Source organism: Orycteropus afer, unplaced genomic scaffold (assembly GCF_000298275.1).
Source record: "Orycteropus afer afer isolate SDZICR_OR568_19922 unplaced genomic scaffold, OryAfe1.0 scaffold00211, whole genome shotgun sequence".
Taxonomy (NCBI): Eukaryota; Metazoa; Chordata; class Mammalia; order Tubulidentata; family Orycteropodidae; genus Orycteropus; species Orycteropus afer.
The window spans coordinates 3,215,531-3,242,059 of NW_006921798.1; the positions used below are offsets into that span (position 1 = coordinate 3,215,531).

General features: G+C 39.9%; 1 protein-coding gene across 1 annotated transcript in view; it reads left to right on the forward strand.

The window, feature by feature from the left end:
• Positions 1 to 1,788: 1,788 nt before the first annotated feature.
• PPA2 (inorganic pyrophosphatase 2) overlaps positions 1,789 to 26,529 on the forward strand; it is a 157,938-nt gene continuing 133,197 nt past the window's right edge. The window contains exon 1 of the mRNA XM_007948299.2: positions 1,789 to 1,963. Within this exon, the coding sequence (XP_007946490.2) occupies positions 1,789 to 1,963 (175 nt within the window). The remainder of the gene's footprint in view (positions 1,964 to 26,529) is intronic.

Here is a 26,529-nt window from a genome sequence, read left to right on the forward strand (position 1 = left end):
GAGGAGTGGCTGGTGGGTTTGAACCTCCAGCCTTCTGGTTAGCAGTCAAGTGCCTTAGCCACTATGCTACCAGAGCTCCTTTCCTATAGTTTAGTCTAGTCATATTGACACATTACAAAGCCACCAGTGTTGACAAAAGTATTTTAGGATCCACCATTGAGGCAGGCAGTGTAAGTAGTTAGTAACATCTCATAAATAACCATTTTGGAACTTGGGTAGGCCAGTGTCCTAACTCAAGCTGTCACAAAATAATTGGGAATATTGAAAGCATCCAGGGGTCCAGTAGGGGAAGATGTGAACCCTTTTACAATTGGAATAGAAGTAAGTAGAGTTCTCATAGTCCTTTCCAATGGCCTACAGTTTCCCCCCAAAAGCTGGACTACAGGGTAGAAGCCAATCTGTGGAATCAGATTGTACCAGGGAATTGCCAGGTACATATACTATACATTGGCCTGTTCTAGGCCAGGGTTCAAAAATGAACAAGACAAAGTCCACCACTCTTGAGGAGCTCACTGTCACTTATTAATTCAAACATTTATTCATCCATCTAATAGCTGCTGTTGAATCAGCTCCAATGCATGGCAACCTCATGTACAACAGAGCAAAAACGCTGCCTGATCCTGTGCCATCTTCATGATCATCGGAATGCTGGAGCCCATTGCTGTGGCCATTTGTATTTTGAGCACCTTCCAACCTAGGGGCTCATCTTCCAGCACTATATCTGACACTTTGCAGGATTTTCATTGGCTGATTTTCAGAATTAGATCACTAGGTCGTTCTTTTAGTCTGTCTTAGTTGGAAAGTTCCTCTAAAACCTATCCACCATGGGTGACCCTGCTGGTATTTGAAATAGCAGTAGCTCAGTTTTCAGCATAGCAGCAATCCTACAAGCCATCACAGTATGACAAACTGACAGACAGGTGGTAGAATCAATATTTATTATCATAATATTATATTTATTATTTTAATAATATAATTTTGAGCAATTAATCTGTGCTGGGTACTGCTTTGGACTTTATCTAACATAGGAATCAAGCGTACACACACACCAAAACACCACCATAAACACCAAACCAAAACACCACCATAAACACCAAACCAAAACACCAGCACTTGTAAACACTTGATTGACGCCAATTTGTAGAATAAAAAAGGAATAACCTCAAATGTATCTCCTTCATGAAGCCTTTTTCCTGTTTAACACAAGTAGAGAGGTAATCTCTCCTTTCTTTTTCTTACATTTGTTCTTCAACAATGACACTAGGTAATATACCCGTTTGGCCAAACAGTTCAGTGCTTGACAACTAATGAAAAGGCTGGTAATTCAAACTCACCCAAAGGCGCTGCAAAAGAAATGCCTCTTTACCAAAGCTCACAGCCTTGAAAACGCTGTGGAGCAATTCTATTCTACACACATGGGATCACCGTGGGTAGGAATTTAGGGCAACTAAGAACACTGCTTGCATAGTTGCAAACGATATACAGGTACATTGTTTTTTGTTTCTCTTTGACCGGCCCACTAAAGTGAAAGAGCTCAAGTGTTTAGGATTGCACGTAATATACCTTGCGTAAAATAATGGTTCACATATTCGTGTGTTCAATTGCTCCTGGGACTTTCCCGCTTACTAAGAAGAGACGGGGTGTGATACACAGGCCCAAGGTGGCCACGTGACCACCACCCACTCTCCAGGTCCAGAGTGACGATTCCCGGCAGCAGGGGGCGCCGGCGCGCAACAGGGTTTGGCCCCCAGGCACCACCCAGCACGGAGTCAAGCCACAGCCCACGCCATGCGCGCGCTGCAGCTGCTACTGCGCACCAGTTGGGGTTGCCCTGCTGGCGCCCACGCCGCAACACTCCGGCTGCAGGGACCACTTACAAGGCCAGGGTCGCGCTGCACCATGGCTCTGTACCGTACGGAAGAGCGCGGCCAGCCCCACTCGAGCGATTACCGCCTCTTTTTCAGTAAGTAGCTCGCGGAGGTACTGCCGCGCGGGGCGCCGGAGACATCGTGGGGGTGGTACTAGCCGCCCCTTGTGGCCTCCTTCCTCCATCCCCGGCCCACCGCAGTCGCCGCCTCTTCCTGCTTGCAGAGCTCACGACAAGCATCGGGAACTTCCTGCGAGGTGGGCGGACTGCATCCTCAAACGTGGAGCTTAGATGATTAGTGGGACGCGGCAGAGGTGTTGTCAGCTTTGACCTCAGGCTGACTGCCCTCCAGCAGTTCCGAGCTGAAGGCAAAATGCACGCCGCAGACCCACCTCCGCCTCTGAGCCTTTTGCCTGGCTCGGCTGCCGTCCTGCGCTTAGTTAGGAAAGAGGCGGGGGGAGGGGAATACAGTCCGGAAAACGCCTTCTGAGGGCTCCCAGCAACTGGAGAGGCAGGCAGAACTTTGGAGATGCCTAGTCTAACGGTTCTTTATCTTTTTCGGGACTCTGATGAAGGATCTTTCTCCCAGAAACATGACTTTATATTCACAAGTTTGTACCCTGAATGAGATGCATGAGCAAGAGCCCCTTTGAACGGTGATGGGCCTCAAGTGGAGCTACCCGCTCTACCCCAGTACGGACAAATCTGGAGATCGAAGTTACCTTCTGGGGCGCAGAGCTGGCTGGCTGGGACGCGAAAGGGCCCATATCTCCTTGACTCATTTTTCTTTGCATGTCGAGATTTCACTGTGTAGATTACCTGTAAAGTGAAAATGGGGAGGTCTTTTGAATTGCCTTCGTCCCCATTGATTTTAGAGCCCTGGGAGGAGGAGTAGTGTTTATCTGAAGGGCGTGCCTCTCATTATCTGGAAACTGCTAAGAGCACCTGCTCACACTGGAGGCTTTATGATCTAAACTCTTTATTTTTTGGCTCTGTGCTTCCGGGCAAGTTTCTTGCAAAGACTTGTTTTTTTCTGATCTGTCAAATAGAGTTGTAAGAATTACATACCATCACCAGAAGGTTGGTGGTTCAAAACCAACCTCTACTCCTGGGAAGGAGGATTAGGCAATCTACTTCTGTAGTGATACTGCCATGGAGACTCAAGGAGGGGTTGCTATGAGTCGGATCTTACTCTAAGGCAGTGAGGTGTTTTTTTTTTTTTTTTGGTATGTGTTTACTCACAGGGGTTGGAATGGAATCAGTGTTATTAATAATACCTGTAATCACTGTTGCTACCTGCAATTTATAAAATGTTTACATTTATCCTGATGTAGCTTAGGATGGAGGAGTATTTTAGGGGAACTGAGTTTCCCGAAAGTCTTGTGATTATAATGATTGTACTAGAATCCACATTTTCTTCATGAAAGTTGTTTTGGTTTTTTCCTCCATGTATTCTTTTCCATCCTTATCTGGTAAAGGTTCATCAAGTAGAGGGGAACCACGAAATTTTTGAGTGGAGGGTGTTCTGAAAGACTCAGTGTGGTGGCTACTGAGAATATTTTTTTAATTTTTTTTCCAGAAACAATGTTAGAAAATGTTAGATTTCTAACCAGATAAAAACCTGTCCAGCCCATAATATGGTGAAAACATTCTAGATTTGTAATAAGTGCAGTAAACAACAGAATAGTAATCAATAAATATGAATATAGTGTGCTAGATATTGTTAGGAGCTCTGTTGGCTTAGTGGGTAAGGCATTTGGCTGCTAACCAGAAGGTCAGAAGTTCATATCCACTCATGGGAGGAAGATAAGGCAGTCTACTTCCTTAAAGATTTAAAGCTGTTGGAAACCCAATGCTGGTAGCTATAAGTTGGAATCAACTAGATGGCAGTTGGTTTGGTATTTTTTGGGAGACATTGTTAGGTATGGTACAGAGGGGATTTAATTAGAAGACTTTGCCTCAGATTTATGATAGTAATATAATGAAGAAAAATATAAAAACACTGAAATATATTTTGCTTGCATGGTAGTTGAGAAAAAATAGGCTTGGTGAGCCTGATGCATACAGTGTAGTGGAGTGAGCACTAGACTTGGAATTGAGAGAAGGAGGTCCCCAGGCCTTAATCCTGGCTTAATCCCATTAACTCTGGGAGTTTGCTATTGGGCAAGTGATGATTTCATTTCTCATAATGACAACTAGTCATCAAATCTGTTGTGACTCATGGCGACCCTGTATGTGTTCAAGTGGAACTGTGCTCCATAGAGTCTTTAATGGCTGTTGTTTTTGAAGGGAACTCTGGTGGCATAGTGCCCAAGGCATTTGACTGCTAAGCAGAAGGCTGGTGGTTCAAACCCACTAGCTACTCCTCACAAGGAGGATTGGGCAATCTACTTCCATAGAGATACCGCCTCGAAAACCCAAGGAGGGGATGCTTATGAGTCTAATCGACTTGATGGCAGTGAGTTTTTTTGTTTTTTTTTTTGAAAATAAATCTGCTGACCTTTGTTCTGAGGCAATGCTGGGTGGACTTGGACTGCCAGCCTTTAGATTAGCAGTCAAGTGCATAAACCGCACCCCACAAGGACTCTGTTCTGTTTTTCAGGATGTCAGTTTCTTCAGCTGGTTACTGAAGTAGTTGGCCTAGTGGTGATCAGCAAGGACTTTTTCAGTTCTGATATTCCATGTAGGCATAGAGATTCTAGCAAGGAACTTAGGACATTTGTGAAGCTATACTGGCTTCTGAGGAGTTCTGGTGACATAGTTGCCTAAGGCATTTTACTGCTAACCAGGATGCTGTGGGTTCACACCCACCAGCCACTCCTTGAAAAGAAGGTTGGAAAGTCTACTTCTGTAGTGATACTGCTTCAAAACCTAGGGAGTGGCAGCTATAAGTTGGATCTGACTCGATGGCAGTGAGTTTGGTTTGGTTTTGGTTTATTGACCTCTGATTGCGGTGTGTTTTCTTAAAGTGTATTTTGACTTGTGTTTTTTTTTTTTTTCCTCCTGTAGCTAGCATGGGAGCTCTGGTGGCGTAGTACCTAAGGCATTTGACTACTAACCAGAAGGCTGGTGGTTCAAACCCAGCAGCCACGCCTCGGAAGGAAGGTTGAGCAATCTATTTCCGTAGTGATAACTGCCTCTGAAACCCATGGAGGGGTTGATGTGAGTCGGGTCCCACTTGATGTTTGGTTTTTGGTTTTGTAGCTAGAATAACAGTTAATAAAATAGTATTTTTTATTGACCTGGAACAGAAAGGGCAGAAAAGAAGAAACAAATTTTACTGAGGTAAATGGCAAGAATTGGAAGAAAGGGAAGTGTGGTTTTGTGGAGGTATTTTGTGCTAAACAATTCCTGAAGTAATCACCAGATGGCATCCTTGGCCTAGGACTGTGTGCGGAAAGTGAGAAGAAGTGATTTTAGGGTGAGAGGGGATAAGGGGAAAACAACGAACAAATTGCTCTTTGTAAAGATGTGCAGGGTAATGCAGACAGTGTCTATATGCAGCACTTGGGTGCAATTTTGTTTCATTTCATTGAAAAATGTGACTACCTTATAGCACTACTTGGCTAAAAGTATATGATCTCAGAGTTTTAAAAGTGGAATCATTTCTCACATATCTAAATATGTCACAAGACTAGAAGACTATTGAAATGGGAGGTAGAACAGTTTTGATCTTCATCTCTCTGAATGGGTACTTTGTGCTGCCATTCAGAAGAATTAGAAGAAGTGATTGATGCAATACTTAGCAGAGTTTGTAGAAACAATGTTGAAGTGAGACAGGATGATGTGGGGAAAGAACATCCTGGTGGGAATCAATACGCTACCTTGGTGCCAGCCCTAACCCTGCTGGTAACTTTCTGTGTGGCCTTGAATAAGTCATTTATTTTCTTTGTATGTCATGTTATTAAACAATAGAATGAGAAGATTGGACTAGATAAATATTTTCCAAACTCTTTAGCTGTGCAAAAGCATTGCTGGGAATGTTATGAATTCTTAAGGAAAAAAAAAGAGGGTGATGGTGTTTCCTGGTTTAATAAATTAGGAGAACACTTCTTGTTTCTTTTTATCTTTTTGGAGAGTCACACTGTGCATATAAAATTTCTGGTAAATTCTCATGTGAAGCAAATTGTACCAGACTTTTGACAATTTGACAAAGCCCTATTTCTCAGAACATGTATTAGTTCTTAGTAACACTGGAATTTCATGGGACTTAGTTTGGGATGCACTGAATGGGATGATTTCTTAACCATTGGAAGCAATGGTTATGACATGGAAATAGTTCTAAATTAATTGTCAAAACACTCATGTTGTAGTATTGACTTAAGCCATCTTGAGCAGGTTACTTGAATCTTTAGCAAGTTACTTGATCTTGATGTCCCTTTGCTCAGTTTTTCCCTCTGCAAAATGGAGATAGCACTAATAATTTTTAACAAAATTGCTGTAGCAGTTAAATGAGACCGTGTGTAAAAGTTATCAGTGTCTTACACAGGGTAGGTACTTAACATATATTATTTCATTTCTCCATTTGGCTTCAAGGCATAAGACCAAAATTCTTATTATTACATTCTGTGAAAGGTGAAAATAATGGAATGTAGGTAGTATTGAATGGTTTAAGTAGGTTTAAATTAATCAATTCCTAGATCTCAGGGTTTTATGGTCACTACCCTGCAGTTTGTTGAATTAATTGTGAAATTACAATGAAGTTAAGATTGTTTATGTAGAACCAGAGATCTAGCACTGTATGGCATTCCTTTGACATCTACTTGTATTTGTTTTGTTTCGTTTGCCAATTTAGATTTTTTTGAAAGATTTTCTCAGATGATTGGGAGAAGTTATATTTTCCATAATTTGTATTTTTGTTGCTATGGGATAGAGGCTCTGAAACTTACTCTTGAACGGAGAGTGGCTGAAGCAAATGGAAGAAATGACAAGATAAAAAGCTAGGCAGAACATTTCAAAGAGCAGCTCAAGAAGACAAAGTCAGTTGTTATAATGAAACGTGCAAAGACCTGGAGTTAGAAAACCAAAAGTGAAGAACATGGTTGGTATTTCTAAGGTGAAAGAACTGAAGAAAAAATTTAAGCCTCGAGTTGCAATATTGAAAGTTTCTATGGGTAAAATATTGAATGATTTGGGAAGCATTAAAAGAAGATGGGAGAAATTCACAGAGTCACTGTACCAAAAAGAATTGGTCAATGTTCATCTATTTCAGGAGGTGGCATTTGAACAAGAATCAGTAGTACTGAAGGGAGAAGTTGAAGCTGCATTGACAGAATTGGCAAAAAACAAGGCTCCAGGAATTGAGAGAACACTATGGAGATGTTTCAACAAACGGATGCTACAGTGGAGGCACTTATTTGTCTATGCCAAGAAATTTGGAAGACAGCTACTTGGCCAACTGAGTGGTAGAGATCCATATTTGTACACTGCAAAAACGGCGAGGAGGCCACATCTTCTGACCTCCTCTAACCTCAGCAACGCGTGCCTCTTGCATCTCTTTCCCAGTAGCACGTGTCTCTTTCAGCAGCACGTCTTCCTCAACCAGCAGTCAGAGAGAGTTCTGCCTCTAGGAGGCCTCCTTTTGAGCTTGGCAGAGTGGCCAAATTAGCCAATCATAGCATCAGAACTCTAAGCACCTGAGAGAGAGCCTCCCATAACATTGTGTTGTGCCACGCCCAACAGAAATAACCCAGGTGGATAACATTTACAATCAGGAGCTCCTCAGTTCCTCATTCCACCACTGAGTTTACAATGACTTAAGGGTAAAAAAACCATGCTAAGTAATTTACTACACTGCATACACGTTCCAAAGAAAGGTGATCCAACAGAATGTGGAAATTATCAAACAATATCATTAATATCACACGCAAGTAATATTTTGCTGAAGATAATTAAAAAACTGTTGTAGCAGTGTGTTGACAGGGAACTTCCAGAAATGCAAGTTGGATTCAGAAGAGGACATGGAACAAGGGATATCATAGCTGATGTCAGATGGATCCTGCCTGAAAGCAAAGAATACCGGAAGGATGTGTACTTGTGTTTTATTGACTATGCAAAGGGATTCGACTTTGTGGGTCATAACAAATTACGGATATCGTTGAGAAGAATAGGAACTCCAGAATACTTAACTGTACTTATGAGGAACCTGTGCATAGACTGGAGGCTGTCATTTGAACAGAACACAGGAATGCTGCAAGGTTTAAAATCAGGAAGGGAGTACATGAGGGTTGTATCCTTTCACAGAACTTGATCTGTGTGCTGGGCAAACAAACCAAGAAGCTGGACTATATCGAGAACAACAGCAAGAACATGGGATAGATGACTGCTTCATTTAGGGAAATATATGCTGTGCCTAATTTAAATTGTTTTTATTTAGCATGGGAATGAATCCTGCAGTTCATTAATAAACAGCCTGTGATATGCAGATGATACAACCTTGCTTCCTGAAAGTGAAGATGACTTGAAGCATTTACCAATGAAGATTAAAGACACCAGTTTGCAGTACAGATTACATCTTAACATTAAAAAAAAAAAAAAAAAAAATCTTCACAACTGGACCAGTGAGCAGCTTCACAATAAATGAAGAAAAGATTGAAGTTGTCAAAGACTTCATTTTACTTGGATCCACAGTCAACACCAATAGAAGCAGCAGTCAGGAAGTCAGATGTTGTATTGTACTGGGAAAATCTGCAAAAGACCTCTTTCAAGTACTGAAAGCAAAGATTTCTCTTTGAAGATGAAGGTGCATGTCACCTATGCATGGTATTTTCAGTAGTGTCATAGACATACGAGAGCTGGACAGTGAACAAGAAAGACTGAAGAGGACTTGATGCTTTTAAGTTGTGGTGTTGGTGAAGAATACTAAAAGTACTATATACTGCCAGAAGAATAAACATATCTGTCCCGGAAGAAGTGCAGATGGAATGCTTGTTGGATGTGAGAATGACCAGACTTCATCTCACCTACTTTGGTCATGTTGTCAGAAAGGATCATTTCATGGAGCATATCATGCTTGGTAAAGTGGAGGGTCATCAAAAAAGGGGAAGACCCTCAACAAGATGGATTTACACAGTGGCTGCAATGATGGGCTCAGGTATAGCAAGGATTGTGAGGATGGCGAATGACACGGCAGTGTTTCTTTCTCTATTAGTTGGAGCCAACTAGGTGGTACCTAACAACAACAGCAAGAACATGGGATAGATGACTGCTTCATTTAGGGAAATAGATGCTGTGCCTAATTTAAATTGTTTTTATTTAGCATGGGAATGAATCCTGCAGTTCATTAACAATTAATTTATTATGTATGAAAAGCATATGCTTATGTTGAAATTACTGTGAGCTTCCTTTTTTCAGTACATAATTTGGGTAGTAAATGGGATTTTTCATTGAATGCACCACATATTTGTATTTAATGAAATTTCCAGTGAATAATACACAAAATATATATTTGAGACTTAATATATGAGTACCTGTAACTTTTAAATTGACTCATATCATAGAACTTGAATTGACACAGTATAATATATTAAAAACATACAAAAACATATGTAGAAATATATATTGAAAATATATAGAGAAAAAGGAAAATTATATTGATTTGGTTATTGGTCCTTAGTTTCAAAACAGCTTAGTTTTTGAAATGAGTGTGTGAACTCTGAATCTTCTGTATTCTAATTGGAAGAGGACACATTTTTATTAAAGTTGATTTTTAAGCTTTTTCATATTTCTTAATCTTTTAATCAGAAAATAGAACAAAGCTAGTTTAGTCATTGCTAAAGCTTGCAGTATGAGTCTCTGAATGGTTTTAGTAAAAGTATGTTAGCACTTGGCACATTTGTAGTTATTTGATTATATGTGTAAAATTCAGAGTCACATTCCATTCAATTTTCTTACATGTTAATACAAGTAACAAACTTATTCTGATATAACTTGTTCTTATGAGAGCAAGAAACAATAGCTAACTTACAAAGTGAGAATAAAACCTCATTTCAAGCCAGTTGAAAGGAAAGTTTTGACGTTCTTTGGCAATATCTGGTGTACATTGATGGGCCAAGCAGAATTCACTAGTTTATGCCTAGGGATACAGTATGATTTTTGACCAGAGTGAAGTGCCAAGACCAGTTAACAGAGTGACTACAGTTATTTATCTCATCTCCTTCACAATAAATATCCTATTAAGGTGATTGTAGGTCTGTAAAAAAGGGTAATACTAAAACAACAAATAAAAAGGAGCCATCAGAATTTGAGATTTAGAAATATTTATGAGAGATGGAAGTTGATATGGTTATTATTGAAGCAGTATGGAGAAAGTGTCAGTTTAGTGTTTGTGCTGAAGGGACTGTAAATGAGGAAGAAGCTAATCTGTTTTTCAGAACCCCCGAGATTGTGGACATGCTGATGTCAGATACAATGGAGAGTTAAGAGTGATATGTGATGCTTAACACAGGAATATTAAGTTTTATTACAGAATAGCATGCACGCTTACCATGTACCACTGAGGTTTGAGGGGTGGGTTAATTCCTTCTATACAAACTGAAAATAAAATGTTTGAGGGTGGAGGTAGGTCAAACTGATGGTGTTGCTGCCCCATGAGAGCTCTTCACAGTCTGACATTTAGTGACCCCTTATTTAACAGCCAGCTTCATACCTATTCATTGCAACAGGAAGCCACCCAATCAATAAGCTTCTTCTGTGTACACAGAGTTCCCAGTCAATGTTTCTATTCTCTTATTCTTAAGTATAAACCAACTAAGCAAGGATTACCTGTAACAGTCAGGGTTTCATCATTGCTACTTTACCAGTAGAGTAGCCTGACTCTCGCCATGATACTTTCAATCACCTCATATGCATGTGAGAGCTGGACAATAAATAAGAAAGACCAAAGAAGAATTGATGCATTTGAATTGTGGTGTTGGGGAAGAATATTGAAAATACCATGAACTACAAGAAGAATGACCAAGTCTGTCTTGGAAGAAGTACAACCAGAATGTTCCTTAGAAGCGAGAATGGCCAGACTTTGTTTCCTCTACTTTGATCATGTTGTCAGAAGGGACCAGTCCCTGGAGAAGGATATGCTTGCTAAAGTAGAGGGTCAGAAAAAAGGAGAAAGACCCTCAACAAGGTAGTTTGACAAAGTGGCTACAACAACAGTCTAAACCATAGCAAAGAATGTGAGGATAGTGCAGGACCAGGCAATGTTTCGTTCAGTTGTACATAGGGTCACTATGTGTCAGAACCAAGTCAGTGGCACCTAATAACAACAACTCTACCAAACTGTTTTTGTTGAGACTACCTAAAACTTCCTTGTGGCAAATTTAGTGATGTTATAGCCTCATCTTACATAACCTATCACTTTCTCCTCCTTGAAACATTTTTTTTCTCTTTGCCTCAGGGATAGCACTCCATCTTAGTTATTTTATGTTGATGACTGTTCCTTCAAAGTCTCCTTTGCTTGTTCTTCTCCTATTTCTTACGTAAACTTTGTAATGCCTTAGAGCTCACCCCATAGCCCACTTCTCGATTTCTACTCTCTAGGACATTGGCCAGCAAATGTTTTCTGTAAAGGGCCAGATAGTGAGTATTTTAGGGTTTGTGGACCATATAGTTTGTGTTGCAGCTACTCTGCCATTGTAGTACAAAAGCAGCCATAGATGATATGTAAATATATATGGGCATAACTGAGTTCCAACAAAACTATTTATATAAAAAAAAAATAGGCAGTGAGCTGGATTTAGTACATGGGCTGTAGTTTGCTGATCTTTGTTCTAGATGGTCCTATCCCCATAGCTTTAGATACTATCAGTGACTCTCATATTTTTATTTTGCCCCAATCTCTTATAGAACGTCATATTTACACGTCCAGCTGTCTAATCTATATCTCACTTAAATGTCTAAGATGTATCTCAAAGTTAACATGGGTTAAACATCACTCTGATTCCATCACCTCCATTCCAATTTGTTTCTTTGTCTTGACATCTAGAACCAATAACCTAGGAGTAATTTTTGTAGCTTCGTTTATACCAAAACCAAACCAAACTCACTGCCATCAAGTTGGATCCGATTCATAGCTACCCCGCCTTGGGTTTCCAAGGCAGTATCACTGTGGAAGTAGATTGCCCAGCCTTCCTTCTGAGGAGTGGCTGATGAGTTTGAACCGCCAACCTTCTGGTTAGCAGTCAAATGCCTTAGGCACTATGCCACCAGAGCTTACCCCAAATCTAGGTCATTACCAGACTCCATTAGCTCTGTCTTTGAAATGTGTCCAGAATATAATTACATTACTTTCACTTTGAGGACATGGAACAAGGGCTGTCATTGTTAATGTCAATTGGGACTTAGCTGAAAGCAGAGAATACCAGAAAGATGTTTACCTGTGTTTCATTGACTATGCAAAAGCATTTGACTGTGTGGATCATAACAAATTATGATTCATATTGCAAAGAATGGGAATTCCAGAAAACTTAATTGGAGTCATGAAGAACCTGTATGTAGACCAACAGGCAATTGTTTGAATAGCACAAGGGAACACTGTGTGGTTTAAACTCAGGAAGAATGTGTGTTAGGGTTGTGTCCTTTTACCATACTTAGTCTGTATGCTAAGCAAATAATCTGAGAAATTGGAATATATAAAGAACACAACATCAGGGTTGGAGGAAGACTCATTAACAGCCTGTGATATGCAGATGACACCACCTTGCTTGCTGAAAGTGAAGATGACTTGAAGCACTTACTGATGAAGATCACAGATCAAAGATCAAAGCCTTCAGTATGGATTACACCTCAACATAAAGAGAACAAAAATCCTCACAACTAGATCAATAAGTAGCATCATGGTAAATGGAAAAAGGTTTGAGGATGTCAAGGATTTCATTGTATTTGGATCCACAATCAATGCCCAAGGATTCAGCAGGCAAGAAATCGATCGACATAACTGCATTGGTCAAAGCTGCTGCACAGGACCTCTTTAAAGTGTTTTAAAGCATAGATGTCTCTTTGAGGACTAAAGTGTGCTTGACCCAAGCCAGTGTATTTTCAGTTGCCTCATATGCATGCAAAAACTGGACAATGAATAAAGAAGACTACAGAAGAATTGTGCCTTTGAATTATGGTGTTGGTGAAGAATACTGAATGGATCATGGACTGCAGAAGAATGAACAAATCTGTCTTGGAAGACATTCAGAGAGATCACTCCCTAGAATTGAGTATGGCAATATATCATCCCATGTACTTTGTACATGTTTTCAGGAGGGACCAGTCCCTTTAGAAGACATCATGCTTGGTAAAGTAGAGGGTTAGGGAAGAAGAGGACGAACCTCAATGAGATGCAACAGTGAGCTCAAGCATAGCAATGATTGTGAGGATGGTGCAGGACCGGGGAGTGTTTCATTCTGTTGTACATGGGGTTGCTGTGAGTCAAAACCGACTCAATGGCACGTAACAACAACAACAGCTTTTACTTTTGCCTCTTTAGTCCATGTCACCATTATCTTATACCTGATCAATTGTAGTAACCTTCTAATTAATCTTCTTGCTTCTGTCCTTGGCCACTTATCATCTACTTTCTATTACAGTGGTCAGATTGATCCTTTTAAAATGTAAGTCAAGTCATGTCCAGGTTCTGGTCCAAATTTTTCAGAATGTTTGCCTTCGTCTACAAGGTCTTATGTATTAGAGTGCTAATTAATGCTAACCTGAATGTTATCTCCTACACTCTTTCCTTTGCTCACTTTTCTAGCCATCATTTTGCCTCCTTACTGATGCTCAAGCATGCGATACTTGTCTTTCAACACCTCTGTAGTCGCTGTGTGTGTGTAATGCTCCTCCCTAGATATCTGCTCGACTCACTCCTTCACTACATTCAGGTTGGTGCCAAAGTATTACTTATCAGACCTTCCCTAATCATTCCATATAAAGTATTACCTCCTCCTATTATTCACTATTATTTTTACCTAATTTGTTTATCATACCTGATGTAGTATATATATTTTTGTTTGTTGCTTCAAACTACCCCCCCCACACACACACACAAACACAAGAATATATGTTCCATAAGAGCAGGGATTTGTACCTCAATACCTATAATAGTGGTTATTGTGTATGTTACAATAAACATATAACATTATATATGTTTAGGAGATATTTGCTGAATGAATGAATTTAAGGAAAACTTACAGAAAAGTAAACAGAAAAAAAATGTGAATTAAATTCAGATGTCTTAATTTTTAAAAGCTATTGCATAAAGAAGGGACGATGAAAAAACAATCAAAGAACAAGAGCTCTTTTGGAAATTAAAATATGGTTGTTAAAACAGAATTCAATAGAATGATTAGAAGGTAAGTCAAAGAACTCCACCAGAAAGTGGATCAAAATGTCAAAGAGACAGAAAAAACAGAAAGAAGAGACATGGAGGTTCAGTTTAGGAAGTCCAACTAATAGGAGTTCCATGAGTAAAGAACAGACAAAATAGAGAGGAAATTATCTAAGGAATAATAGAAAATCCCATCTGAGAATTGAAAGACCCAAGTGCTCTGACTCCTCGACATATTTTATGACATCTCTGAAAAGTCCTGGAGGGGGAAAACAGGTCACCTTCAAAGCCATGAGAATCAAAGTGATATCAGACTTCTCATCAGTGACTGCTCAAGGAGTATACTGTAATGCCATAAAAATTTTGAGAGAAAATAATTTTTCCTCTTAGAATTTTATACTCAGCTAATCATCAATCTAGGATGAGGAATGGTTAAAGATATTTGAGGCATTCAGGGATTTAGAAGTTGACCTAACATGCCACCTTTCTTACAGAGCACATGTTAGGGATTTTTTCTTGCTAAATAGGTAAATAAACCAAAAAAGATGAATGCATGTCATCTAGAAAACCGATAGAAGCTTGAGAGCAAAGCAGCAGAGATTCAGGCTACAAAGGGAATCCAGTCCAGATTGTAGCAGGATGGTAGAGGGTTCCAGATGGAGCTATTTGGATAAAGAGAGAAGATTCTTTAGTTTTGATGATATCTGTGAGGTATTGGAAAAATTTATAGATATGATTATGCAAGAAAGATAATTAGAAGCACAAAGAAAAATAGAACATGAACAAGAAAGGAAATTTAATGATAACATCATACTTGGAATGGTGTGAACACGTAGACAAGCTTCTCAAACTTGCCTGAGTATAAGAATTACTTGGGGGTACTTGCTGAAAAAATATAGCTATGTAGGTGTCTCTCCTTGAGATTTTGATTCACTGGGTATGGGCTGGGGGTCCAGTCATCTGTATTTTAAAAAGATCTCCAAGTGTTTTTTTTTTTTTTTTAGAAAAATTAGAAATATTTTGGAAATATAGGGAAAGTGTAGAAAATCCAATATGATTATAAAGTATTTTACTAGCTTTGAAGAGAAAGCAGAAATGCAGAAGACAAAAATTGGGAAAGAGAAAAATGAGGGAAAAGAGAGAAAAACTAATTAGTAGGGAATCAAGAAACAGTATTTATATTTGATGGAACAAGGAATAAAGATACGAAGTGTCAACATTAACCAATAGAGGATTTAAGGGGAAAAGTTTGGGGTTAAATTAAATCCTATCTGTCAGAATTGGAATCAGTAAGTATTATGGATTGAATTTTTCTCCCCAAAAGATGAATATGTTAAGTCCTAACCCCAAATGACCTTATTTGGAAATAGGGTCTTTGCACATATAATCAAGTTAAAAAGTCATTAGGGTAGGCCCTAACTCAGTATGACTGATGCTCTTTTAAGAGTAGGCAAAGAGATATACAGGGAGAATGTCGTATGATGGCAGAGGCAGAGATTGGAGTGAGGGAGGCATCTACTATGTAACTTGCCAGCAATACCAGAAGCTAAGAGAAAGACATGGAACAGACTTCTTCCCTAAAGCTTGCTCATACCTTGATTACGAACTTCTAGTTCCAGAACTGTGGGAGAATAAGTTTCTATTGTTTCAAGCCATTCAAACCAAACCCAAAACCAAACCCACTGCCGTTGAGTTGATTCCAACTCATAGCAACCCTGTAGGACAGAGTAGAACTGCCCTATAGTGTTTCCAAGGCTGTAAATCTCTCACGGAGCTGCTGGTGGGTCTGGACTTCTGACCTTTTGGTTAGCAGCCCAGTGCTTTAATCACAGTACTACGAGAGTTCCTTAAGCCACCTGGGTTGTAATTTGTTATGTCAGCCCTGGGAAACTAATACAGTAGGTAATTTATAAAGTTGACAAGTGAAAAAACCCAAATAATAAAAATGTAGTTTTTTAGAGAGATGAAGATAAAACTAGAAAAAACTAGACATAAAATAGGTGAAAGAAGTAGAAGTGGTTGCTTGGGGGAGTAGAATTGTATTGGGAGAGGTAGGTGCTATTTTATTTTTTGCACAATCTTGTTGAAATTGGTGCAAGAACTTTTCACTTTTAAAGAATCTTTCAGAACTTCAGCTAATGAAGTTCTACATAAGTTGTTGTTGTTAGATGCTGTCGAGTCATTTCCGACTCATAGCGACCCCGTGCACAGCAGAACAAAACACCACCCTATTCCACGCTAGCTCCATGATCCTTGCTATACTTGAGCCCGTCGTCACAGCCACTGTCTCAATCCATCTCATTGAAGGCCTTCCCCTCTTTCATCGACCCTCCACCTTACCAAGCATGACATCTTTCTCCAGAGAATGGTCCCTTCTCACAGCATGACCAAAGTAGATAAGACGAAGTCTGGCCATTCTCGCTTCCAAGGAGCATTCCGGCTGTACTTCTTCCAGGACAGATCTGTTAGTTATTTTAGCAGTCCATGGTAGTTTCAGTATTCTTCGCCAGCACCACAACTCAAAAGCATCAACTCTTCTCCGACCTACATAAGATGTATCACTAAAATTTACTCTATGGCTCTGAGAAAGGGCTGTCTCTTCTGAGTGCTTCAGTTCTTCGAAAAGGGTCATCCATTGCCACCGTGCTAGTTTCATATACTCGGTGTCTCTTTCAGTGGCTCATATGGGTAATACGTATTACCCCTTTCATTTTCTAGAGGTCCAGGATAGACAGTACATATCTTTAAACCTACTTTTAAAGAAACTTAATACCTTTTAAATGAAGCGTAAACAACAACAACAACAACAACAACAAAACCCCAAACTCATTGTTATAAAGTTGATTCTGACCCATAGCACTCCCATTGCCTTTCTAAGACTAATCTTTATGGAAACAGGCTGCCTCATCTCTCTTCGGTGGGATCTTGTGGGTTTGAACTACTGACCTTTTGCTTAGCAGCCAAATGACTTAACCACCAGAGATCCTGTTAAATGAAGCGTAACAGCATACTGATATCACTGACCTAGACCAGTGTTAATGAGTCCTCATATCCTTCATTTGTGTATAGATAAAAATCTGACTTTGTAAATGTGCTGAGAGGATTTCTTTATGTCTGTACCGTTGATCCTTGAACAATTAGGGTTTGAAATGCGTATGTCCACTTATACGCAGATTTTTTTCAAGATAGGGATCTTGGAGAAATTCAAGAGCTAATAGACATTACATTAAAGGAAATAACACAAATGACTTGACGGAAATGAGTGCTTCCAAATAAGTGTCAGATGAGGAAGAAAATGTAGAAAAAGGTGGAAAACAAATTGACAGTAAACAGTCTGACAGAAGGGTTCCAGTTATTCAAGATTGCTTTGATTTCTTTTGTGACATGGACCCTTCTATAATACGGGCCTTGAAACTGAAGCAGATGGTGGAAGAAGTATTGGTACCATATGGAAACATTTTTAGATTAATGAGAAAGCAAAAATGTCAGACAAATTACTATGTGTTTCCATAAAGTTACACTGAGTGTGCCTGCCTCTCCTGCCTTCCCTTCCACCTTCTCCACCTCTGCCACTCTTGAAACAGCACGACCAACCCCTCCTCTTCTTCCTCCTCCTCCTCAGCCTACTCAACATGAAGAACTTTGTGATGATTCACTTCCATTGAATGAATAGTAAATCATCATCATTCTGTACAGTTGATAAACTTACCTGTTACATATGTGTGTGAGTTTCTTCATGTGAAAATCTAATAACTGCACAGCAAGAATTGTGTTAACTGACTTTTTATTATCTTTAAGGCTTCTGGTAACAGTATGCTATTAGTAGTTAAGTTTCCAGGGAGTCAAAAGTTATACGTGGATTTTCAATTGTGCAGGGGGTCAGTGCCCTTAACCTGCACATTGTTCAAGGGTCAAATAATGTAAATATATACTTAAGGGGGGTAGGATGACGATGATGACTATGATAAAGAGGAAGAAGAGGAGGAAGGAGCGGCAGTGGCAGTGGCAGGAAATTACTTGCCCTGTGTTCTCAGCTAGTTCCTCAGACCTTGGTTCCTTGTGGGCCTGGGTTACTGTTTAACTCTTTTGTATCCTATTTTCATGTACATTGTCTTTTACATACTAAATATGCTATAAATGAATATTGCTTTATTGAAGAAAGAGAAAATTAAGCTTCAGAGAGGGTGCTTTTTGCTTGAGGGTGGCTTTGTGTTAAGGCTAGGACCAAGCTAAGTGGGCCCGGGGCTGGGGCCTGCTTTGTGCTTGGGGGCAGCTCTTTATTAAGGCCAGGGCCTGAGGTAGGCGGGCCCAGGCCTTGGAGGCTGCTTTTCACTTGAAGGTGACTATTTTTAAGGCGGGGACCTGAAGTAGGCAGACTGGGGCTTGGAGGCTGCTTTTCACTTGGAGGCAGCTCTTTACTAAGGCCTGGGCCTGAGGTAGGTGGGCCGGGGCTTGGGGGCTGCTTTTCGCTTGTGAGTGACTTTATTTTAAGGCTGTTGTCTGAGGTAGGCAGATGCAGAGGGGTTAGGAACAAGTAAGGGAGACGAACTTGTCTGTCAGTATGTTGCCCTGTGGTGGCTTACATTTGCTGTGAGGCTGGAGGCTGTGCCATTGTGTTGCGGAATGCCAGCAGGGTTACCATGGTGTACAGGTTTCAGCAGAACTTCTGGGCTAAGACAGACTCTGAAGAAGGAAGAGGCCATCCATTTCTCCAAGAATTGGCCAGTGAAAACTTTATGAATAGCAGTGAAACACTGTCTGATATATTACTGGAAAACTTTATTAATAGCCCTGGAATATTGTCCAATATAGTGCCAGAAGATGAGCCCATCAGGTCGGAAGGCACTCAAAATTTGACTGGGGAAGAGCTGACTCCACAGAATAGATATGACCTTAATGATATGCATAGAATAAAGCTTCCAGGACCTCTATTGGCTGATGTGGCATGACTAAAAATGAGTAGAAACAGATGCAAACATCCATTAAAATTGGAACATGGGATGTATGAAGTATGAATCTAGGAAAGGAATGACAATCTGGAAGTTATCAAAAATGAAATGGAACACATAAAGATCGATATCCTAGGCATTAGTGAGCTGAAGTGGACTGTTTTTGGCCATTTTGAATCAGATAGCCATATGATCTACTATGCTGGGAATGACAAATTGAAGAGGAATGGCATGACGTTCATCATCACAAAGATTATTTCAAGATCTATCCTGAAGTATAGTGTTGTCAGTGATTGGATAGTATCCATACACCTACAAGGAAGACCAATTAATTCTACTATTATTCAAATTTATGCACTAACCACCAAAGCCAAAGATGAGGAAATTGAAGATTTCTACCAACTTTTACAGTCTGCAAGTTGACTGAACATGAAATCAAGATGTGTAGATTATCACTGGTGACTGGAATGCAAAAGTTGGAAACAGAAGAGTTACTGGTAGTTGGAAAATATTGCCTTGGTGATAGAAAAAAATGCTGGGAATTGCATGATAGAATTTTGCAAGACCAATGACTTACTCATTGCAAATATCTTTTTTCAACAATGGAAGTGATGACTGTACATATGGACTTCACCAGATGGAATACACAGGAATCAGATTGACTCCATCTGTGGCAAGAGGTGATGGAGAAGTTCAATGTCTTTGGCCAAAACAAGGCCAGGAGCTGATTGTGGAACAGACTGCCAATGGCTCATATGCACATTCAAGTTGAAGTTGAAGACAATTAGAACAAGTCCATGACAGCCAAAATATAACCTTAATAACATCCCTCTTGAATTTCAAGTCCATTTAAAGAATAGATCTGATGCATTGAACACTAGTGACTGAAAACCAGAGGAATTGTAGGATTACATCAAGAACATCACCCTGAAGAAAGCAAGAAGTCATTAAAAAGACAGGAAAGGAAGAAAAGACCAAAATGGATGTCAGAAGAGACTCTGAAACTTGCCCTTGAGCAGAGAGGAGCTGAAGCAAATGGAAGAAATGACAAGACAAAAGAGCTGAACACAAGATTTCAAAGAGCAACTCAAGCAGACAAAGCCAATTACTATAATGAAACATGCAAAGACCTGGAGTTAGAAAACCAAAAGGGAAGAACATGCTCAGCATTTCTCAAACTGAATGAACTGAGGAATAAATTTAAGTCTTGAGTTGCAATTTTAAAAGATTCTGTGGGCAAAATACTGAATTATGCAGGAAATGTCAAAAGAAGATGGAAGGAATATGCAGTCATTGTACCAAAAAGAATTGGCTGATGTTCATCCATTTCAGGAGGTGCCATATGATCAAGAACCTATAGTATTGAAGGAAGAAGTCGAAGCTGCACTGAAGGAATTGGTGAAGAACAAGGCCTCAGGAATTGACAGAATACCCATTGAGATGTTTCAACAAACAGGTACTTCTCTGGGGGCACTCACTCAGTTATGCCAAGAGATTTGGAAGACAGCTGCCTGGCCAACTGACTGGAAGAGATCCATATTTGTACCCATTCCAAAGAAAGGTGATCCCACAGAATGGAAATTATCAAACAATATCATTAATATTACATGCAAGTAAAATCTTACTGAAGATAATACAAAAATGTGTACAACAGTATATTGACAGCTTCCAGAAATGCAAGCTGGATTCAGAAATGGACGTGGAATAAGGGATATCATTGCTGATGTCAGATGGATCTTAGCCGAAAACAAAAAATATCAGAAAGATGCTTACTTGTATTTTATTGACTATGCAAAAGCATTTGATTGTGTGGATCATAACAAATTATGGATAACATTGATAAGAATGGAAATTCTAGAATACTTGATTGTACTCATGAGGAACCTGTACATAGATCAGGAGGCTGTCATTTGAACACAGGGAATACTGCATGGTTCAAAATCAAGAAGGGAGTGCATCAAGGTTGTATCCTTTCACCATACTTATTCAATTTGTATGCTGAGCAAATAATACAAGAAGCTGGATTATATGAAGAAGAACATGGCATCAGGATTGGTGGAAGATTCATTAACAACCTGCAATATGCAGACAACACAACTTTGCTTGCTGAAAGTGAGGATGACTTGAAGCATTTACTGATGAAGATGAAAGAGTCTGCAATGTAGATTACAGCTCAATATAAAGAAAACAAAAATCCTCACAACTGGTCCAATAAACACTTTCATGGTGGATGGAGAAAAGATTGAAGTCAAAGATTTCATATTACTTGGTTGTACAGTCAACACCAATGGAAGCAGCAGTCAAGACATCAGACGACATATTGCATTGGGCGAATCTGCTGCAAAGGACTTCTTTCAAGTGATGAAGAGCAAAGATGTCTGCTTGAAGACTAAGGTGCACCTAACCCAAGCCATGGTATTTTTAGTCAGCTCTTATGCATGTAAGAGCTGGACAGTAAATAAGGAAGACCAAAGAAGAGTTGATGCTTTTGAGTTGTGGTGTTGGAGAATGCTAAGAGTACCATGGTCTGGTAAAAGGACTAACAAATCTGCCCTGAAAGAAGTGCAGCCGGAATGCTTCTTGGAAGCAAGAATGGCCAGACTTAGTCTCACCTACTTTGGTCATGTTATCAGAAGGTATCATTCTGTGGAGAAGGATATCATGCTTGGTAAAGTGGAGGGTCAACAAAGATGGGGAAGGCCCTCAACGAGATGGATAGACACAGTGGCTGCAATGATGGGCTCAGGTATAACAAGGATCATGAGGCTGGCACAAGAGTGGAGTTTCTGCTGTGCATAGGGTCGCTGTGAGTCAGAGATGACTCGATGGCACCTAACAACCACCACAACAACAATCAAGCTCAATAACTAGAAGTCATGCTCTTGGGCTCTACCTTTATTGTTCTTCTGTTACTTAGATTGCTTATCAAAATTTACCGTTATATGAGCTTTATATTTTTTTATTTTTTCCAGGAATAGTTTTTATTCTTTATTATTACACTTTATTTATAAATCCTAGCGGCTTATAGTAGGTATAGTTATCTGAGTCAGTAAATGTAGAACACTCACTAATTCATACTCTTTGTACTTTCTAAAATGGAATGAAAAAACAGTTTAAGCATATATACTGGTGTTAAATTAGTGTGTAAATATAATATTTAAATTCTGATTTAAAAAGAGAGACATCTAGGTAAGCTTCCCATAAATTTTCAAAGTTCTGCTCTCCAAGCTTAGTCTAGTCCTTTTTTTATTTTTAACTCAGACTTGAGTAACTTTCATTTTGAAGCTTTTAAATTTTGAGGGGCTTATCCACAGTTAAAGGAGCTCTGGTGGGGCAGTGGTTAAGGCATTTAGCTGCTAACCAGAAGATTGGTGGTTGGAACGTACTGTTGCCTTTGCAGGAGAAAGATGAGTCAATCTGAATCTGTAAAAATTTACAGCCTTGAAAACCCTGTGTGCAGTTCTGTTCTGTCCTATAGTGTTGCTATGAGGTGTAACCAACTCCATGACAGTGGGTTTGGTTTGGTTGGTTTATCCATAGTGAGAGAATCCCTGGTGATTCAGTGGTTAAGCGCTTGGTGCTAACCAAAAGGTCAGTGGTTTGAACATGCCAGACGTTCCACAGCAGAAAGATGAGGCAGTTGAATTCTGTAAAGATTTATAGCATTGGAAACCCTATGGGACAGTTCTACTCTGTCCTATGATGTTGCTGTGAGTTGGAATTAACTCAATGGCAGTGGGTTTTGGTTTTTCATCCACAAAAAACAGGAACATTGGAGCCTTAAGGAAATCTAACACCTGATTGGTGTGCTGCAGTTATTATTTACTGTAATTACAAAGGTAGCCCAGCTGTTCTATCTAGTTTCCTATACTTCCTTGATTTAATAACCAGCTTTCCTGGTTCATGCAACTTCTTGAATTCTTAGAGCAAAGCTTATTGTTAATTTTCATCACAAAGATTGGTCCCAAATGTAACAGTTGAGATAAACTGCTAATGGATTATATTTTTCTTCTCTTCAGAATTCTTCCTTTTTATCTTTTTGATTTAAAGCAGAAAGAGAACAATTACAGACTGATGATTACACTTTGGAATGACAGTTTCCAATTATACGTTAATACACATTTCCCTAACCTAGTGGTAGTTTTTTTTTTTTTTCTCCAGCTTCATACTTACTGATCTTTAAATTTGTATGCAGTATAATTCACCTTTCTGTGTGTGTGAGAGAACAGTTTAGAGTTTTGACAAAGGTACAGATCTGTGTAAGCACCACCACAAAGTACAGAACAGTTCTGTCACTCCAAAAAAATTCCCTTGTGGCAATGTACCAGATGTGAGTGATCAACGTGGTGGCATTGAGGAAGAGGAAGACATAGAAACATACATGGGAGGTACAGACAACAAATATGAACCTTTTTGCACATACAGTACTGCGTTGTCAGTGAAGGCAAACATGGGTATATGGGTGGAGAGATGGGTGGACAGGCTGAACTATTAGGTATATCTGTGAAGCAGGGAGTGTACCCAAGACCATGTATAGGGTTGGAAGACAATGGTCCTATAAGTGTGTTTGTATGATCTGAATTCCCAGGTGTATAGTAGGGCTGATAAGGGGCAAGGTTGTAGTCACAGCTTGGTTACAGCCAGCTACCTAGAGGGACCAAGTAGTTGAACCTCTGGGCTTGGGACCATAGCCATAGGGGGCATCAGGCTCCATTGACATAACATACTACACAAAACATTGTTCCACCTCCTACTTTGGTGAGTGGTGACTGGGATCTTAAAAGCTTGCAAGCAGCCATCTAGATGCAACGAGGGGTCTCTTCTTGTCCAGAGCAAAGAAGAATGAAGAAAACCAAAGATTCATAGAAAGAATTAGTCCTAGTGACTGGTACACCATGCAAGCCTTAGTCTATATGACTATGAGACCAGAAGACCTAGATGGTGCCTGGCTACCACTGTCAACCACTTGGAGGGGGATCTATGTGGGAGATCCTGGATAGAGAGGGAGAACAATGTGGAACAAAACTTAAAATCATTTGAGGGGGGAAAAAAAAGGGGAGGACCAGGTTTGCTGGTCTGATAGAACCTGGTGGAACCCCTTAGACTATGGTTCCTAGTGTCCCTTCAGGTCTGGAATTGAACACACACCTGTGGCTTCTAGCCAAACAGAAGACAGGCATATGAGTTGAACATTTACCTGAGGTAGATACACTCCTTGGAGAGAACAATATGGGAGAAAGAAGGGCTGATTATGTACAGGGAGATAGTTCAGGAAGCAGGAGTACATGGAGGTATGGACACAGGGAAGAGGTAACTATTGGGAGGAAGTGGGAGGGGAGCTTGCATTGTGGTAAATTGTAGTCGGTGTCATGAGACAAAGTGTATGTGAACTGCTGTATGGAAAGTGAATTTGCTCTGCAAATTTTCACCCAAATCACAATTAAAAAAAAAATTCCCTTGTGCTCCTGCTTTGAAGTCAGTCTTTCCCTCTACCCACAACCCCTGGAAACCACTGATAAGCTCTTTGTCCCTGTACTTTATTCAACTATATGTGTCAGGTACTTTTCTAGGTGCTGGAAATCCAGTAGAGAGCATACTGGGGGGAGAGGGAAACAGCCAAACCCACTGCTGTCAAGTTAGATCCAACTCATAATGACCCCTCCTTGGTTTTCCAAGGTGATACTTCTATGGAAGTAGATTGCCCAACCTTCTTTCTGAGGCATAGCTGGAGGATTTGAACTGCCAGCCTTCGGGTTAGCAGTCAAATGCCTTAGGCACTATGCCATCAAGGCTCTTAGAGAGGATACTAGAACAACAACAAAAAAGGCAGGCAACTACAGACAACAACAAAAACTTCCTTCATGGAGTTTGCTTCTAGTGACACGTGTTAAGGAAAACAACAGAGGAAGAGATGAGATTTTGGTGGAGTGGGGGGCCATTGTTAAATTATATGCTTCTAAATGTTTTGGAGCTAGTACTTGTATTTTTGTTTTTGTAAACTTGTTGTTGCAGAGGGTTAAGCGTTTTGCTGCTAACAAGTTGGTGATTCAAATCCGAAGAAAGGGTTGATGATTGCCACCTGAAAGAGCACAGCCATTGACAACCTTATGCTTTTACCCTGAAACACATGGGTCAGAGTCAACTCGACAGCAACTGGTTTGGTCTGTTTTAAAATTTTGGAATAAGTTTAGATTTAGAAGAGTTGTAAAGATACTACCAAAAAACAACCCTACTGCCATGGAGTCTATTCTGACTAAGAGTGACCCTTTAGGACACAGTAGATCTGCTCATAGGGTTTCCAAGGTTGTAAATCTTTATGGAAGCAGACGGCTTCATCTTTCTTCTTCAGAGTGGCTGGTGATTTGGTCAGCAGCCGAATGCTTTAACCACTATGCCACCAGAGCTCCAAAGGTAAGTACCTAGATTTCCTAATATGCCCCTCATCCAATTTATCAATGTAACTTTGTGCATTATTATTGTATATTTATCAAAACTAAGATACAAACATTGGTTTATATTATTAACTGAACTGCAGATTTTACTTGGATTTCACTAGCTTTTCCACTGTTGTCCTTCATCTATAGTTCCAGGACCTATTCAAGGGTATATAACACATTCCATTTAGTCATTTAGTCAATGGAACTATTTATATTTATAGTCTCATGCAACTGAGATAGCTTCTGAATCTTTCTGTTGGTTTTGGCTTTGATACTTTTGATGAGTACTGTTATTTTGTAGTCCCCTCAGTTTAGATTTATCTGGTGTTCTTCTCAGGATTAGACTAAGATTAGGGGAAGAACACCAAACAGGTGAAGTACCTTTTTCATTCAGCATGATTATCAGGAGCTACATGGTATCAACATAACTTATCACTGGTGATAGTAACCTGGATCATTTGATTATTGATTCTATTTATCAGTTTTCTCTTTCTGTATTCTACTATTTGGAAGTTATCAAGTGCAGTCTTCCTTAAGGGAGGAGGAGGGCAGGCTAAGCATTACCTCTTGGAGGAGGGAGTATCTATCTACATGCATTGTTTTGGATTATTTTGTAAAGCAGATGCATTTCTCATTTATTTATTCAGTCATTTCTTTATGTACATCTCTCACTGCCATTGAGTCGATCTCGACTCATAGCGACCCCTGCTTTGGTTTCCGCGGTGGTATCTCTACTGAAGTAGATGGCCCAATCTTACTAAAAGGTGAATGCTTTAGGCACCACGCCACCAGAGCTCCCTTTATGTGCAAAAACTCATGTATATTTATTTTACACTTTGGGTTGTAATCCAATGTTGTTATTGTTAGGTGCTGTCGAGTTGTTTCCGACTCATAGTGACCCCATGCACAGCAGAACGAAACACTGCCCGATCCCGCGCCAGCTCCATGATCCCTGCTATACTTGAGCCC